Source organism: Ochotona princeps, chromosome X (genome assembly GCF_030435755.1).
Source record: "Ochotona princeps isolate mOchPri1 chromosome X, mOchPri1.hap1, whole genome shotgun sequence".
Taxonomy (NCBI): Eukaryota; Metazoa; Chordata; class Mammalia; order Lagomorpha; family Ochotonidae; genus Ochotona; species Ochotona princeps.
This window is the reverse complement of record NC_080865.1, coordinates 53,742,105-53,756,895: the sequence shown is the minus strand read 5'-3', so window position 1 is coordinate 53,756,895 and position 14,791 is coordinate 53,742,105. Positions and strand designations below refer to the sequence as shown.

At 41.2% G+C, this 14,791-nt stretch overlaps 1 protein-coding gene across 1 annotated transcript in view; it reads right to left on the bottom strand.

Annotated features, from left to right (window-relative positions):
* KLHL4 (kelch like family member 4) overlaps positions 1-5,617 on the bottom strand; it is a 93,188-nt gene extending 87,571 nt beyond the window's left edge. The window contains exon 1 of the mRNA XM_004592825.4: positions 4,857-5,617. Within this exon, the coding sequence (XP_004592882.1) occupies positions 4,857-5,278 (422 nt within the window). The 5' untranslated portion in view covers positions 5,279-5,617. The remainder of the gene's footprint in view (positions 1-4,856) is intronic.
* Between the last annotated feature and the right edge of the window lie 9,174 nt (positions 5,618-14,791).

Genomic DNA, 14,791 nt, shown 5'->3' with positions numbered 1-14,791 from the left:
TATGAATATGGCTATATAAAGTTTTCAAACATTCTATGCACCAACATAAACTCATTCTTCCATTTTCCACAAACACCTTGAAGAAATGTGGCCCTAAAGTATCAACAGATTGTTATAGGTAGAACAGAGCCCCAATTATTCGGATATTAAATGTACCTTAATGCATCATGATGCCAATTGATACACTGATACAGGAATGAAGTCTGGGGACCACCATATCTCACTTTTAGGAATGATGCCAGGAAAAACAAGAAATTGAAACCAATTAATAGAGATGTTATCTCTAAATAAGTTAGAAATCACTGCATTCAATTTAAATTATTTGTATGCTTTAAATTTAGTAAATCAGTTGAATCACTTATAGAATTTTGTATTTTAAGCCCCATTTTAAACTACGTTTTAAAAGATTTAATGTTAACCTTTCTATAAACAACTGTTCCTATTCTTTCTCTTGCAGTGACAGTTTCTGATGAATAATGCAGTGTAAAGCTATTGAAGCAAACCTAGCTCTGAACTTTAGAAAACAACACTATTTTTGCCTGGGATAAAAATAAGCAACAAGAGATATCCAACAAAACAGTATCTGGATAAATATGAATTGTAGATGTGAATGTCATTTTCACATTAAACGCTTTCTTTGAGAGAATGAGAAAAGATATGGAAAGTGCTTGCTGCTTGACACGGTATTTGTCAAAAAAGGTTCTTACTTTTAAAGCTGTAGTACCTTTGTTTCATTATGGTTTCTTTTCCAAAGTCATCTCCTATCACTGTCTTTGTTGAGCACTCCAGTCCAGAGGTACCATCCTCATTTGTGTTTGAGCACATCAAGTTCACTGTCATCTCAAGGCTATTTCTTTCTGCAAGATTCTTCTTGAAAATATCTTCAGAATTTACTTTCATTTGTGTTAAAAAAGTATCTTCAAATAAATTTTACTCCTAGACTCAGGAGTTCCCTTATGAGTAAATGTTTCACAAGTAGATTTTGTAGCACTGATGGGGGTATGGGAAAGATGAAGACCCACAGTGCTTTTGACCCTATTTGAATGGTTTGCTTAAGAAAGCAAATACACTGTCATGCGTCTGTTTTAACAAAACACATAGGCCCTTGTCCATGTGGCATATGGTCAAGAAGTTAAATAGCCAGATGCCCAGAGGACAAAATGACACCATGGTTACAGGAGGACTGGAAAGTCACCTCTGTGACCATGTGCCATGCATGTGATACTGAAATCACTATAATGGACAGCTTAGCAGGACATGTTTGTTTACCTTTTTTTTTTTAAACTCCATCAGTTAGTTAAAGGATGACTTTAACATTAATCAATGGACTCTGTGAGTATGTGTGACACTAATTTGGATAGAAAAAGATGGATGGTGGTTAAAGTAACCTCACATAGAAGAACAGTAATCTCTCCTTTGCTCCAAATCCTTGAATCACATGTTTTGGTATCTTTCTTCATCTTATGTAAAATTCTACTCCAGGATTACTTCTTCAGAAAAGTCTTTCCTATCTGAAGGAGCACCCCTCCTATCAATCTTTTTCCTCTAATTTTCCTTCATATGATGTGGAGTCATGCAGTATTGTAGCTTTAGTTTATTTTTTATTGCATCTGTCTCCCCAATAGCATGGGGATACCATGAGAAGAGCTTCTCTGCTTTTATCCTGTTTTATCAATAGTATCAATAATAACAGTTCCTGGCATACAATGTTGTTCAGGATTTCTGGAATGAATTAATGAATTTGAAGTCTTCTTCATCCAATCTTTATTTAAGACATCAACATGCTTGACAGCTGCATTTTTTTCTAGGTAAATTTCACTGTAATATTGGACAGGCCTGAAGTGCAGTAGAAACTTGGAGTGCTGTCTTCCCATGTAGCACTGGGAAATACATATGAAATCATGTATCAGAACAGTTACTTGGTTCTGCAAAAACCTAAAGGCCCAACAGGTAGGTTGAGCACATGTTCAAAATTCTTTTAAATTTCTTCAATTAAACAACCCTGTGTACCTCTAATTTTGTACTAGGCTATGTTCTGGACCCATCTGCTTTTTATTTTACATCCTCAATCACAGTGAGGAAATAATTGCAGTTGTTTTAGCAAATGCAATTTACTAGAATCTTGAGTAATGTTAAAAGTGTAGCATCAAGTTATGTACTTATCCAATCATTTACTTATAAGAAACCATAAAGACTAATGTGTATTACTTTTTAAGTTAATATTCTATCATCTAGTAAACATGATCATAGCACATTATAAAATATTTGTTCTTTTTCTTGATATTATGGTTGTAATAAAGGATGCTTAAGCCAGTGGTTATGAGAATGGGAAGATGCAAGGTTAGTAGACAACTAGGACAAGAAGAAAACTACCACTGAGTCCAGGTTTCTGATAATAAACATATTGATGTGCATATACACAGCATGAGATTATGATACAGAGGTGCTTCTCAATGCAATACACATTTATAATTTAATTATATAGGAGTATCCTTGCTTCGTAAATCCTCAAAATATCATATTATTATATTTTAATATTGGTTTCCATATCCTTATTTTAGGACAAATTGTGAGTTTTTCTCACATGCATATTTGTAATTGAGTCCTTGTTATAATCATTGTATTTGTAGAAAGTGGAATGACTCAAAGTCACTTATTTTGCCCCGAGTGCCAGAGCTCACCTCATTCTAGTGTGATAATTCTCCACATTAATTGCAATTTTTCTTTTTGAAAACCACAAGTGTGAATATTGAGAGCGTGAGAGGCCTTTGCTAACTGATCCAGCTCCATTATCCCTACTTCCCAATCTCACTGGAGAAAGGAAGCATTAGAGAAACCATGTCAGAAAACTCCAGTTTTCCTTGACCAAGACAGGAGATTGAGAATGGAAATGAGAGAACAAATGACTACATCCCACTCAATAAATTAATCAATAACCCCTTTCCTTCTGCCTAACATATCCTTGGCACATCAGTAAAAGCTCTTCCTGCACTAATTTTAAGGGGACATTAACTTTCCACAGAAACCGTAGGACAATTAGCAAAGCATTTCGTTAGAACATGAAAAAGTCTGCCATTGTCCAAACCTACAATGTAAACGTACATTTAAACAGCAAAATGATGGACATGAGACTGCTGATGAAAGATTATATTACTGTAATAAAAGGGGGGGACAAGCATTGGGAGGAGGGAACTTGGGGAGAGGGAGCGAAATAAAATTAAAACAAAATATTTAAAAAGTCATTCAAGAAATCAAAAGAAAAGAGAAATACGTTTCTTAAAATTGTATATAATGTTTTATAGCTGACATTCAGCATTTTTTTCTCTCATCTAATTAATTGTAAACATACTAAACCAGCAATTCTCATTCTCATATTCTTTAGGATGTGTTTTTAAGAGAGTACAGTAGATAATTTAGATTTCCCTACAACAGAAACAAAAGTATTTAGAATGGCAAACTTCAACACTTTTTAAAACTACTCTTCATGCTGAGAAAAGAGAATTTGAAAACCTGCTAAATCTAAACGTATGGATTGCCTGTCATCTGAGAATTCCATCAGGTGCTCCAAATGCAACTGGCAATCCCAGCAATTATATAGCATTTCCCTAAGATACACACTTTACACCTTACATCTACATAAGGACAATTTATATTATACTCAAAGTCATTCACAAAGTCTTCATGTTTACACTTCATGACAGCTAAATTCTACAAATATCTCACTTTGAACTATTGATTTGCCTTTTGCCACTGTATGGTTATGTTGTCTTCATATTGCTTTGAGTTTATGAAAGCAAGACACAGCAAACACCCTGGGAAAAGTTACATCAAGAGGGAAATTTTCCTGTCCCCTAGAGACACAGTATGCTGAATATCTAGGTTTCCAACAAATCAGCATAGCTTCATGGCTTCATGTCAAATATTGTGTGATTATAAGTACATCAAAAACATTTCCTTTTCTGTGGTGTTTCTACAGTTTAATTACATTGAAAAGCTTGCTAATGGTGTCTGAAACATTTTAGGGATATAGACATTTCTGATAGCCATAAAGAAAAACAGAGAAGAAAAGATGCACTAGATTAATTATATTTCACATTATTAGAGAGCAAAGCACAAATTTCTTCCCCTCAAACAATACCAGTGGACACAAGAGTAAAGACACAACTCTGATGTGTAATAACTTACACACAAGCTACAATATATTGTCACTTTCTATTTCATTTTAATGTCTGGCAATAGCTGTTATGCTCCATTTCCTACTTTAGGATCTCATTCTGTAAGAGATGTTTGTATTTCTTATTTTATGTGGAATATTTGTTGCTATGAATCTCAAATGTCAAATGAAGCTGTCATATATTCCCGTATAAATTCAGCATAGTTTCAAAAGTCCCTATGGCAACTATGAACTAAGGAAGAGATAAGGAGGTACCCTGCAGTTGCACTTTTATTTTGTCAGAGTTGACCTAACTCACAAAGTCAGAAAGAGTTCTGCATGATTCACGACACTTATACAAAGACTTGCAGACATCTGGACATTTAAGTCCCAAAGGATACTTGCAGAAAATGAGTAATCCCGGTAAACATATCAGAATGCAAACAATCCTTAAGTGAATGGAATGGACTAGGAGAAGGAAACTCAGCACCCTAAAACAATTCCTATTAGATACTAAAATATATGTATCATTACACTTTGCCTTTAGAGAATCAGAAATAGGGTTCCTTGGAGTCCCTGACTGTCCATACAGATTCATAGTTTATTATCATACTTTCCATTTAAACTCTAAGTGGGATTGTGTTTTCCAAGATAAGTAAACCTAGGCTGTACGGCTTTCGGCAGCACAATCAAAAACTCCTACCTTGCTGTAGAATCTTCTAGATTGTCCTCAGCCATCATCTCCAGATCCTGCGAGCGTTTCTCATAAGCTTCTTTGAACAAATTTTCTCCTGTAACTTCTTTAGGGGTCTCTTCATTTGCTTGAAGATGTTCTATCAGGTTTTGTTGGTGCCAATTCTGAAGGGCTCTTTGATAGGCAGGGGCCGGTCCTGGCACTGGTGCTAGTATATTGTGGTGGACAGGACTGTTGCTTTTTTTTAGTCCGTTTCTGTCCCGAGAGTGATTCTTCAATCTGCCCTGAACCGGGGTCCCTCTATGCTCATATCCTTCCTGCTGAAGGCAGCTTCCAGTGCTGGGCGAACCTTGAGAAGGATGACTAAACCATCTCCAGCGTAGCCTTAGGATCTGTTTCACATCAAACTCTTTCTTGCCGGACACTGACATCGTAGCAGGAGGCAAGACAAAAGCCTTCTCTCAGAGAAAGGAAACGGAGCCTTTGTTATCTCGTGTTTCTCTGCCTCTTCGGGGAATTAACAAAAGCACAAGTGCCAGGGGAGCAGTCGCGCTAGCTTTTGCTCCCCTCCCCCGCCGCCTATGGAACACTGAGAATACTTCCAGCCTTGCAGCTGAAGCAGAAAGCTGTAGCTAGCCGTGTAGGTGGGAACCCATACTGACAGGATGATGAGGTCAGACCTTAAACAAGTAAATCAGCTTAGCACAGGAAAGCAGCTACCGCAACACTCTCCAGCTGCCCGGATCGCAGGCTTGCAGCCTTCTCAACTGGGCTGCCAACAGTCTAGCTCACCTTGCGTTCTGAAGCACTTCGGAGCAGCAGCTGAAATTGCAGACAAGTGAGCAGAAGCGGAGTGAGTGTTGAAGCTCACTTCTTTCTCGCTTTCCCCCCTTCAAACCTCGCCGTGTGGCAGTCATGTCACCCGCAGCTCATTTCTAAAACTGCACCACTTTGTCCCCAAAGACAGAGAAATTCATGATGATCTATTCTGGGGACTCTTCTGATAGATTGTGAAAAGTAGTTCAGTAAGTAAAACTGTCTTGCCATCAGTTCCTTCACACTAATTTGTTGCTATTAATTACATCCAAAACTCTGAATATGTGAATGTCACTATGCAAACCTTGATATGAAAAACGGAACAATTTCAAGAACAAATTAAAGTGCTGGTAATCCAGAATCCTGCAATGCAACTGTTTACAAAGACACAGATCTCTGTTTCTCTCTCTCACATACACACACACGTCACATGGCCCATTAGAGGAGGCAGTATTCAAGGTTACATATGAGGAAAGCAGTGCATATCTAAGCTAGTTAGATTACAAGAAATGGCCTCTCAATGACCAAAGCTTGAAAATGAGCAGTTCCTTCTGGCTCCACGCCAGTATAAACATCTCCTTATCATGCCCTTTACTTCCACAGGCAACATTAGAGGTTTAGTTTCATTGCTTAGACACCCTTAGGAGAGAATGCAATAGGGTATATTTTGAATTAATTCTAAACGACAGTATACTCTGCAGTAATAACTCTGCCCCAGGTATTTTGCGATCTGAAGCAGAATGACTACTTTGTACAGAAGTAAATGCTGCTACAACAGACTGTCACAGATCAGGAATTCATCTACGAATACAATCTTGACACTGAACTTCATTCCCCTCTCATGTCATGCATAAGGGTGGTATCCTTAGAAAGAATATTTCATTCGTGTGTTTCTGGCTTTAGTTGTGACTTCATGGTGAATGAGCTGTGTCACCTTAGACAAGTCACGTCTTTGCATGTCAGTTTCCTCATATACTGTACGGGGAGACTAAGCAGATTTCTCAACTTCCATCAGCCCCAACATACAATGGTTTGCAAATTATTCAGGAATTTAGTGAATAGCATAGTGGTTAAAGTCCTCGCCTTGAACACCTGGGATCCCATATGCATGCCGGTTCCAATCCCGGAGCTCCACTTCCCATCCAGCTCCCTGCTTGTGGCCTGGGAAAGCAGTCGAGGACAGCCCAAAGCCTTGGGACCCTGCACGTGTGTGGGAGACCCGGAAGAGCTCCTGGCTCCTGGCTTTGAATTGGCTCAGCTCCAGCCATTGCAGCCACTTGGGGAGTGAACCATCCGACGGAAGATCTTCCTCTCTGTCTCTTCTCCTCTCTGTATATCCGCCTTTCAATAAAAAAAAATAATAATAAAAAAAAATCCCCAGAAATTTAGTGAAATGAATCTCTTTGCATTTTGGAAAGTCTTGTCTTGTCTTGTCTTGTCTTGTCTTGTCTTTTCTTTTCTTTTCTTTTCTTTTCTTTTCTTTTCTTTTCTTTTCTTTTCTTCCTTCCTTCCTTCCTTCCTTCCTTCCTTCCTTCCTTCCTTCCTTCCTTCCTTCCTTCCTTGTTTTGCTAGATAATGCTTAGTTACTGTGTCCACTTGACCAGGGTTTAGGGTGCGAAATCATTCTTGGTGTTTCTGTGAGGATGATTGGATTGATCTTTACAATGGAATTGACACATTGAGCAAATCAGATCCCCTCCCTGATTCGATGAGCTTTATCCAATCAGTTGAATGGCTAACTAAAACAGAAAGCTGATTTTTCTGTGAACAAGAGGGAACTCCTCCTGCCCCACTGCCTTCAAACTGGAATGTGAGTTTCTTTCAGGCCTTCAGACTTGAACTGAAACACAACTTCGTGCGTTTAAATTCTGCTAGCATTCAGGCTTGTCAACTTTAGATCTTGGAACTTGTCAACCTCAATAATCATATGAGGTGAGCACTCTTTCTTTTTCTAAAAAAAGTTGTTAAGATGACATATCTTTAGCACATTATAGTCAAAGGCTTAATGGCCCTAATACAGAAATAAAACATTGAATAGTGGCATATTAGCATAGTAAGCTAAGATTCTGCCCATGGTGCCGGCCTTCCATATAGGTGCTGGTTCATATTCCAGCTGCTCCACTCCTGATGCAGCTCCCTGTTAATGGCCTGGAAGGCAGTGGAGCAGGACCAAGGCCTTAGAACCCTGCACCCATGAGGGAGATCCAGAAAGAAGTTCCTAGCTTCTGGCTTCAGATTGGCTCAGCTCGTGCCATTGTGGCCATTTGGGAAGTAAACCAGCAGATGGAAGACCTCTCTCCTTCTCATTGTAATTCTGTGTTTCAAATAAAAATGAGTAAATCTTAGGAACAAGTAAGAAAGTGTAGAAAGACCATAGTCCAACAGGAAGACAGAAAGGCCTATAAACAGTAATCAATAATGTGAAACTAATTTTTTAGAATCTCCTCCCACCCCACCACACACACACATTCTATAGTTTCATTTTCCTAGTAAATCTTGACTATTGTCTAGGTTTTTCTCATATGTAGAAGTTATTACAATACACTGTCAGATGCATAATTGAATTTTACATGAGTTACAACTTTCCATTCATTTTGCAGAGGGTTTTATAAACCCAGTTTTGACATTTATAAACATTTCTCTTTGGTGTATGTGTTCTTCATATTTAGCATGAAAATAATTGTGGAAAATCGGAAATGGTTCTTCTCACAAGCTCCAGATAGATCAATAATCCTTGACAACTACACTTGAATTGCCTTCCTGTTACCTAGGTAAGGAACATTCCAAGTAAAATACTTGGAATCAGATTCTGTATTTTAGACTAACTGAACCTACGGTTCAATATTGGATGCTGATGAAACAAATGGTAAATATTAGAGTGAATAGAGCTTAGAACACACATGCGAATAGTATTCATGAAAACAAGAAGTAACACTAAATTGGCCATATTAGTAGACTTAAATGATACCTTCTTGATTTTTAAAAAGTTAATTAATTAATTAATTAATATACTTTTAGCTTAATATTTTATTATTTGCAGAATTTATTTTAAATTCACATGGTAATTGAAAGTTCAATGACTCTACTATGTACAAAGATTAAGAAATAAGGATGGGGCAAAGCGCAGTAGCCTCATGTCTAAATCCCTTGCCTTAGTATCCCAGATGCTCTGCTTCCCACCCAGCTCTCTGCTTGGAGCCTGGAAAAGCAGTAGAGGATGGCTTAAAGTCTTGGGACCCAGCACCCACCTGGGAGATCCGGAAGAAGCTTCTGGCTCCTGGCTTCAGAAAGGCTCAGCTATGGCCATTGTGGCCACTTTGGGAGAGAACCAGCAGCTGGAAGATCTTTTTCTCTGTCCTTTTCTCTTTAAATCTGCCTGTCCAATAAAAAATAAATTTTTAAAAAAGAAATAAAGATATGAGGAGCCTAAAAGCTTACTTTTATGATACATTTATTGAAATTATTGATATTTAAATATAATTTTATTTACTTGCAATATAAACAATATCATACATACATATAGAACATAACATACATATATACATTCAATATAATCTGTGTCCACTTACAATAAAATGATAAATGACTGCATCAGTCAAAAATCTAAATTTTGTCAGTACATGCTCTGAATAAATTTACTGAGAATTTAATTTATGAAAGTGTTTTAAGTATTGCCATTTTCCTGGATCATGAACACAGAAATCTAGAATGACTAAAAAAATAGTATAAAACTACTAGAAAAAAATAAAGAAATGTTTTTTTATGAAACATTGATCTTGTCTAAATTTACAATTATAAGAGGGATTAAGTACACTGAAGCAGAAAAAAGGTAATATCTGTGAGAATAGGTATTCTGTCTTATTCATCATTTCTTTTCCATTATCTTATTGTCTACCTTGCACCTAGTAATATTTAGTGTATGTAATATAAGACAATAATAGATTATAATCAAATTTGTTATCGCAAATTTGTTTATATTTATATTAAGAAAGTTTACTCTTTTTTTAAGATTTATTTATTTTTATTACAAAGTCAGATATACATAGAGGAGGAGAGACAGAGAGGAAGATCTTCCATCACTCCCCAAGTGACTGCAACAGCCAGAGCTGTGCTGACCCAAAGCCAGGAGCCAGAATCCTCCTCCACGGTCTCCCACACAAGTGCAGAGTCCCAAGGCTTTGGGCCGTCCTCGACTGCTTTCCCAGGCCACAAGCAGGGAGCTGGATGGGAAGTGGAGCTGATGGGATTAGAACTGGTGCCCCTATGGGATCCTGGCATGTCCAAGGTGAGGATGTTAGCTGATAGGCCACGGCACCGGGCCCAAGAAAGTTTACTTTCTTAATGAGTACTAAACTCTTAGGTGGAAAGGCAGATGTAAAATAGCTCTGCAGCCAGGAGGGAGCGTCTTGCTCGGATCCCGATCCCAGCCAACATGTGTTCATGGTGAGCTGGGCATGGGCCCACCTGGGTTCGGGGACTACTTCCTTTCAGGTGAGTACACCGAGGGGGGAGTCTCCGGGACTGGGTGGGTCCAGGGCCTACCCATCGCCCTCATTGGGCGGTGGACGGGATTGGGGTGGGGCGCAACCTTGGGCCTGCAGGTTTAAACTTCAGCAGCCAGGAAGCTGCTGGGGGCTGCAGGAAGCAGCGTCTTGCTCGGATCCCGATCCCAGCCACCATGTGCTCATGGTGAGCTGGGCCCAGGCGGCCAGTGCGCCATTTGGTGCCAGGCTGTTTCTGCTGGCCACCCGGCAGGGGAGATCTGGGGTATTGGTTGTCCGAATCGCTGCTTTGGTAGCTCCAGGCTGACCCCACTGTTTCTGGGATCTGAGTCAATCCTAAAGATTCCCAATGCCGGTAACTCTTCCTTTGAAGAACTTCTAATCACTTAACAATACTGAGCTGTGAACACCTATCATGCAAAAGATAAGCTCAGGCTTGTCTAGCAGGATATTGTTTTGCCTGACATGATGATGGTTCAGGAGACTGGTCACATTAGGCAGGGCCATAATATTAACTAGCACTCTAGAACCTTATCCTGGGGTGGATTCTGTGCAGGATGTGTGGGCCACACCCTGTAGAAAGTTTAGCCCCACTGGTAAACCTAAAAGTTTCGGTGGTTACAGACTAAGCTAGGTGTGACCAAGGAGCCTGCCATCAATCACAGGTAAAGGGACCCACAACAGACTGGACTGGGCAAGGCAGAAGCACCCAAATGTGCATCCTGAATAGGGTGTGGGGTGGGCCGGGCTGCAACATTCACCAGCTAATACAAGGCCAAATGGGAGGCCAGAGTACACTGGGCACTGGCCTAAAACCCAATGGCATGTATGTAAACTGGGTCTGGGAGTGGATCAAGTGAAGGAACTTAGGAAACTGCCTGAGTCCAGCTCCAGCTGAGTCCGGAACTCGGGAAGGGTGCGTGGATGAGGCGTGAAGAGAGAAAGAAAGGAGACGGACCACCAGATTCCTTGATCGTCGTGGACAAAGTGAAAAAGCTGTCTGCTTTATTTATACAGAAGCAGTACAAAGTTTTTTCTTAGGGGCATATTGACATAGCTTCAGGGGGACACAATTTACAACTTTTTGAGAAATGATTGAGGAAGGATTCCACATTCCTTGCTTATCTTGGCTTGCCAGTCTTCATCTGCTCTCCTCAGGTCTGGGCTATAACCTAGGCGCCATCTGTGTCAACCAGACCCCTACCTTGAATTACGTATGAGTTAAAAGGACTGGGGCCTTGGTCTATGGGGATCGGGGTTATTGACATTAGTTGGCCATAGGTCTGTAAGCTCACAGTTTGTTAACCAAACAAGTAAAGCAAGGGTAAAAACGGCGGAAAGAATTGCAGTTAGCAATGAGCTAAGTTACTCTATTTAAGTTTCAACTCTACAATGGATGAGTGTTTCCAAAGACAATTCCACAAATTGTTTCAGTATTAGACAAGGCATTATCCATTCCAACGTTGCAACCAAGAGTTTCTTAGTAGACAACACATCTTATGCAGTAATACACTCCTAACACAATTCTTATTCAACTTATCTATCACTAAATGGGAGAAATACATCAAGAGAGAAAAAACATGAAGATCTAAGACAAAAAGTTATAAACATTACATTCCTCTACAACTGCAGGCTCTACAACTTCATAAGTGATCAAACAATAATCAAAAACATATCTTTATGATGTTAGTGAAATCACCCTGTATTTCCTCTAGCTAAAAATTTATGAAAACAACTAAAACAGCTACATTTTCTATATTCTAAAGAATTGCAAGGACAGGCTAACCTTTAAGACCACAGTAACCATATTTTTTTGCCTTAGTAGGATAGGCTTCAGGGTTACAGTAGCTATATTCCTCGTCATAGCAGGATGGCCTTCAGGGTCACAGTAACTATATTCTTTGTCATAGCAGAATGACCTTTAGGGTCACAGTAACAGGATAACTTTTAGGGTTCCTCTTATCAAGCCATTCCCCAGAAAGCATGATAAATATCTGGGCCAGATTTTCTGGCAATGGGTAAACAGCACAGACTTAATTATACTCCTGTGTGTAGTTAAAGGCCCACTCACCAGGACATCCTCAGTAACATTAACTCTTAAGCTCACATTGGTTGTAAAAGTCATCTCACAGGGGCAGACAATGCCTCAATAGATTATAAAATTCTTAGTGGGGTGGTTGAGTGCCCATGCGAAGGGGGGTGAAAACTGCGTCAAGGTGGTCAGAGATGAATCCACTTAGCCTTGCTAAGCAGCTGGTAGCTCCCCAGGCCCTGCCAGTCAGGGAGCTGTTCTCTTCACACCTTCGTGTTATACACACCTACTGCATGGACTCCATCAGGAAACTCCCCTGGCGAGTCATAGCTCTCGCTGGTGAACACGTCGTCGAGATCTGGGGGTCGGACAAGCAGGGCATAGTAACTCCAAGATGTGTAAATTGGTAATGGAACGGAATTACTGGGCAGGACTGAGCAAACCTTAGCCTACAAGCAAAACTAGAAACCAGCATGGAGCACAGGTCATACCGAGCTAGGCTCTTGCACCTACTGGTCCTCAGAGCAACCACGGGCAGGTGCGTGATTTACAGCTAGGAACAGGCCCAATTGAGAAGGTAAGGGGACACCCTAACTGGGTTGAGGTTCCCACCAAGGAGCGCATGTGCTGGAATGGGGGCTGCGTTCTATCTACGAAACAGTTGTAGTCACCCGAGGCACTAGTGTGGGCTGGGATTGGGTGCACCAGGTCAGTTCAGACCTCAACACTATCTGGTGTCATGGAGAACCAGGGTAGATGTGGGACTGACTAGGCTGGGTCTCAACCCCCTACTGAGCCATGTGTGAGCTGTATGTGGGTATGGACAAGCCATGGCTGGGCTGAAACATCCAACAACAAGAATCAGAATGGGGTGAAAGCCAGCCAGGAAAAGCCACTGTTCCTGCTAGGACAGGAGGTGAACTGAGTAGGGTTGGCTCAAGGACCCCCTGGTATGTGCAAAATCTGACATTGGGAGGAGCTCTGATGGAGGAGCCTGGACAACTCCTCTGGCAGGACACAGTCCCTGCAGGTAAGTGCAAGAAGCATGATAGGAAACAGCCCAGAATAGGCCATGGAAAGTTTCCCACTGGCACACATTCAGCATGGGTCAGGGGCAGACCAGGCTGAATCAGTTCATGTCACCCACTGGCAAATCCGCTCACCAGAACAGAGTGTGGGTTGAGCTGGGTTTGGTCGCGACAAAACCAGTACACATTATGGAATTCCAGGGCGTGGTTGCCTGTACTGGATTTGACTGCAGCACCCAACCAGCACACGTGAGATCCAGGAAGGGAGAGGCAGAGCTGGCAGGGGGATTAAGGGGCTGGTCCCCTTGCCAGACAGCTACTCCCACTGGAGAGCATGGGCTGGGATGGGGACAGACCAGACTAAGCAGGGCTACAACACCTGTGCACCGCATGTGGATTAGACCAGGGAAAAGCCAGGCTGGGCTGATTGTTCCTACTGGTGCAAGCATAAATTAGAGTGGGTGAGGGTTGTTAGGGCTTAGCCACTGCACCCAATGGCAGAAGCTGGCACTGGGGGCTAATTCTGTCAAGTCAAAACACAGAACCACCTAAAGAGTGCATCAACTGGGATTGAGAGAGACCCGGGAGGGAAATAGTGGGTTCCCCCCTCTTGGGTTACTACTCCCACGGGAGGGCATGAAAACTAGGATGGGGGCTGGGATGGCTAGACACAGAGGCACTCAACAATATCCGTGAGGGCTGGATGGTTGAGTTGGTTAGATGGAACTAAGCTTTAATACCCACTGACAAGTACAAGAACCAAATGGGATGGGGGACAGACTGGTCTACTGCTACACAGACTGGCAAGCCAGGGTAGGGGGCGGGCCTGGTGGGGGTTATTGTGGGTCGCCCTGACTAGGCTGCAGCTCCCACTGGTTGAAGGGCCGAGTATGTGCTGGGCAGAACCAGACTGGACTGCAACACCCATTGGTTCCAGTGCAACTCGGGACTGAAAACAGAAACAACCCAGCAATTGAAACAAACAGTTGATCGGGGTGATGGACTGTGTCGGGCCCTGTGCTTGCTAGAACATACAAGAATCTAGTCTGGGAATACCTCAAAGTTTCTTTGGAGATCTCCCCAATCGAACTGCTGGACTCAGAACTCTAACCAAGAAAAGACAGAAGACAGAACAGGTCAATCATTCATCTAAGCTATATGTTGGCAGCGAAATATGGGGCAAACGGAGACTTTATGATGGGCCATATCAATCAGTGGACGACCTCATCGAGCGAAACTGGCAGCGATTCATAACTGGAGAACTATTAAAACCACTTGAGCAAATATCTCAGAGCATGCCCCACATCCAGGACTTGGGGTGGGCGGGAAACCGGGTGGGGCTTCTCCTTCAATATCCCCCTTTACCTCAGATACATGATGCAAACAATATGGACATGATAGTATTACCCACGTCCCTATACCCCCTGAACCTTTTTTTTGTTAACCATAATTAACTATGTAAAGATTGTCAACAACTATACAATAAAATAAAATAAATTAGAAAATAGCTCTGCAGCCAAAATAGCTGCCTAAACTAATCACTGATTATACAACTAGAGTGTAAAC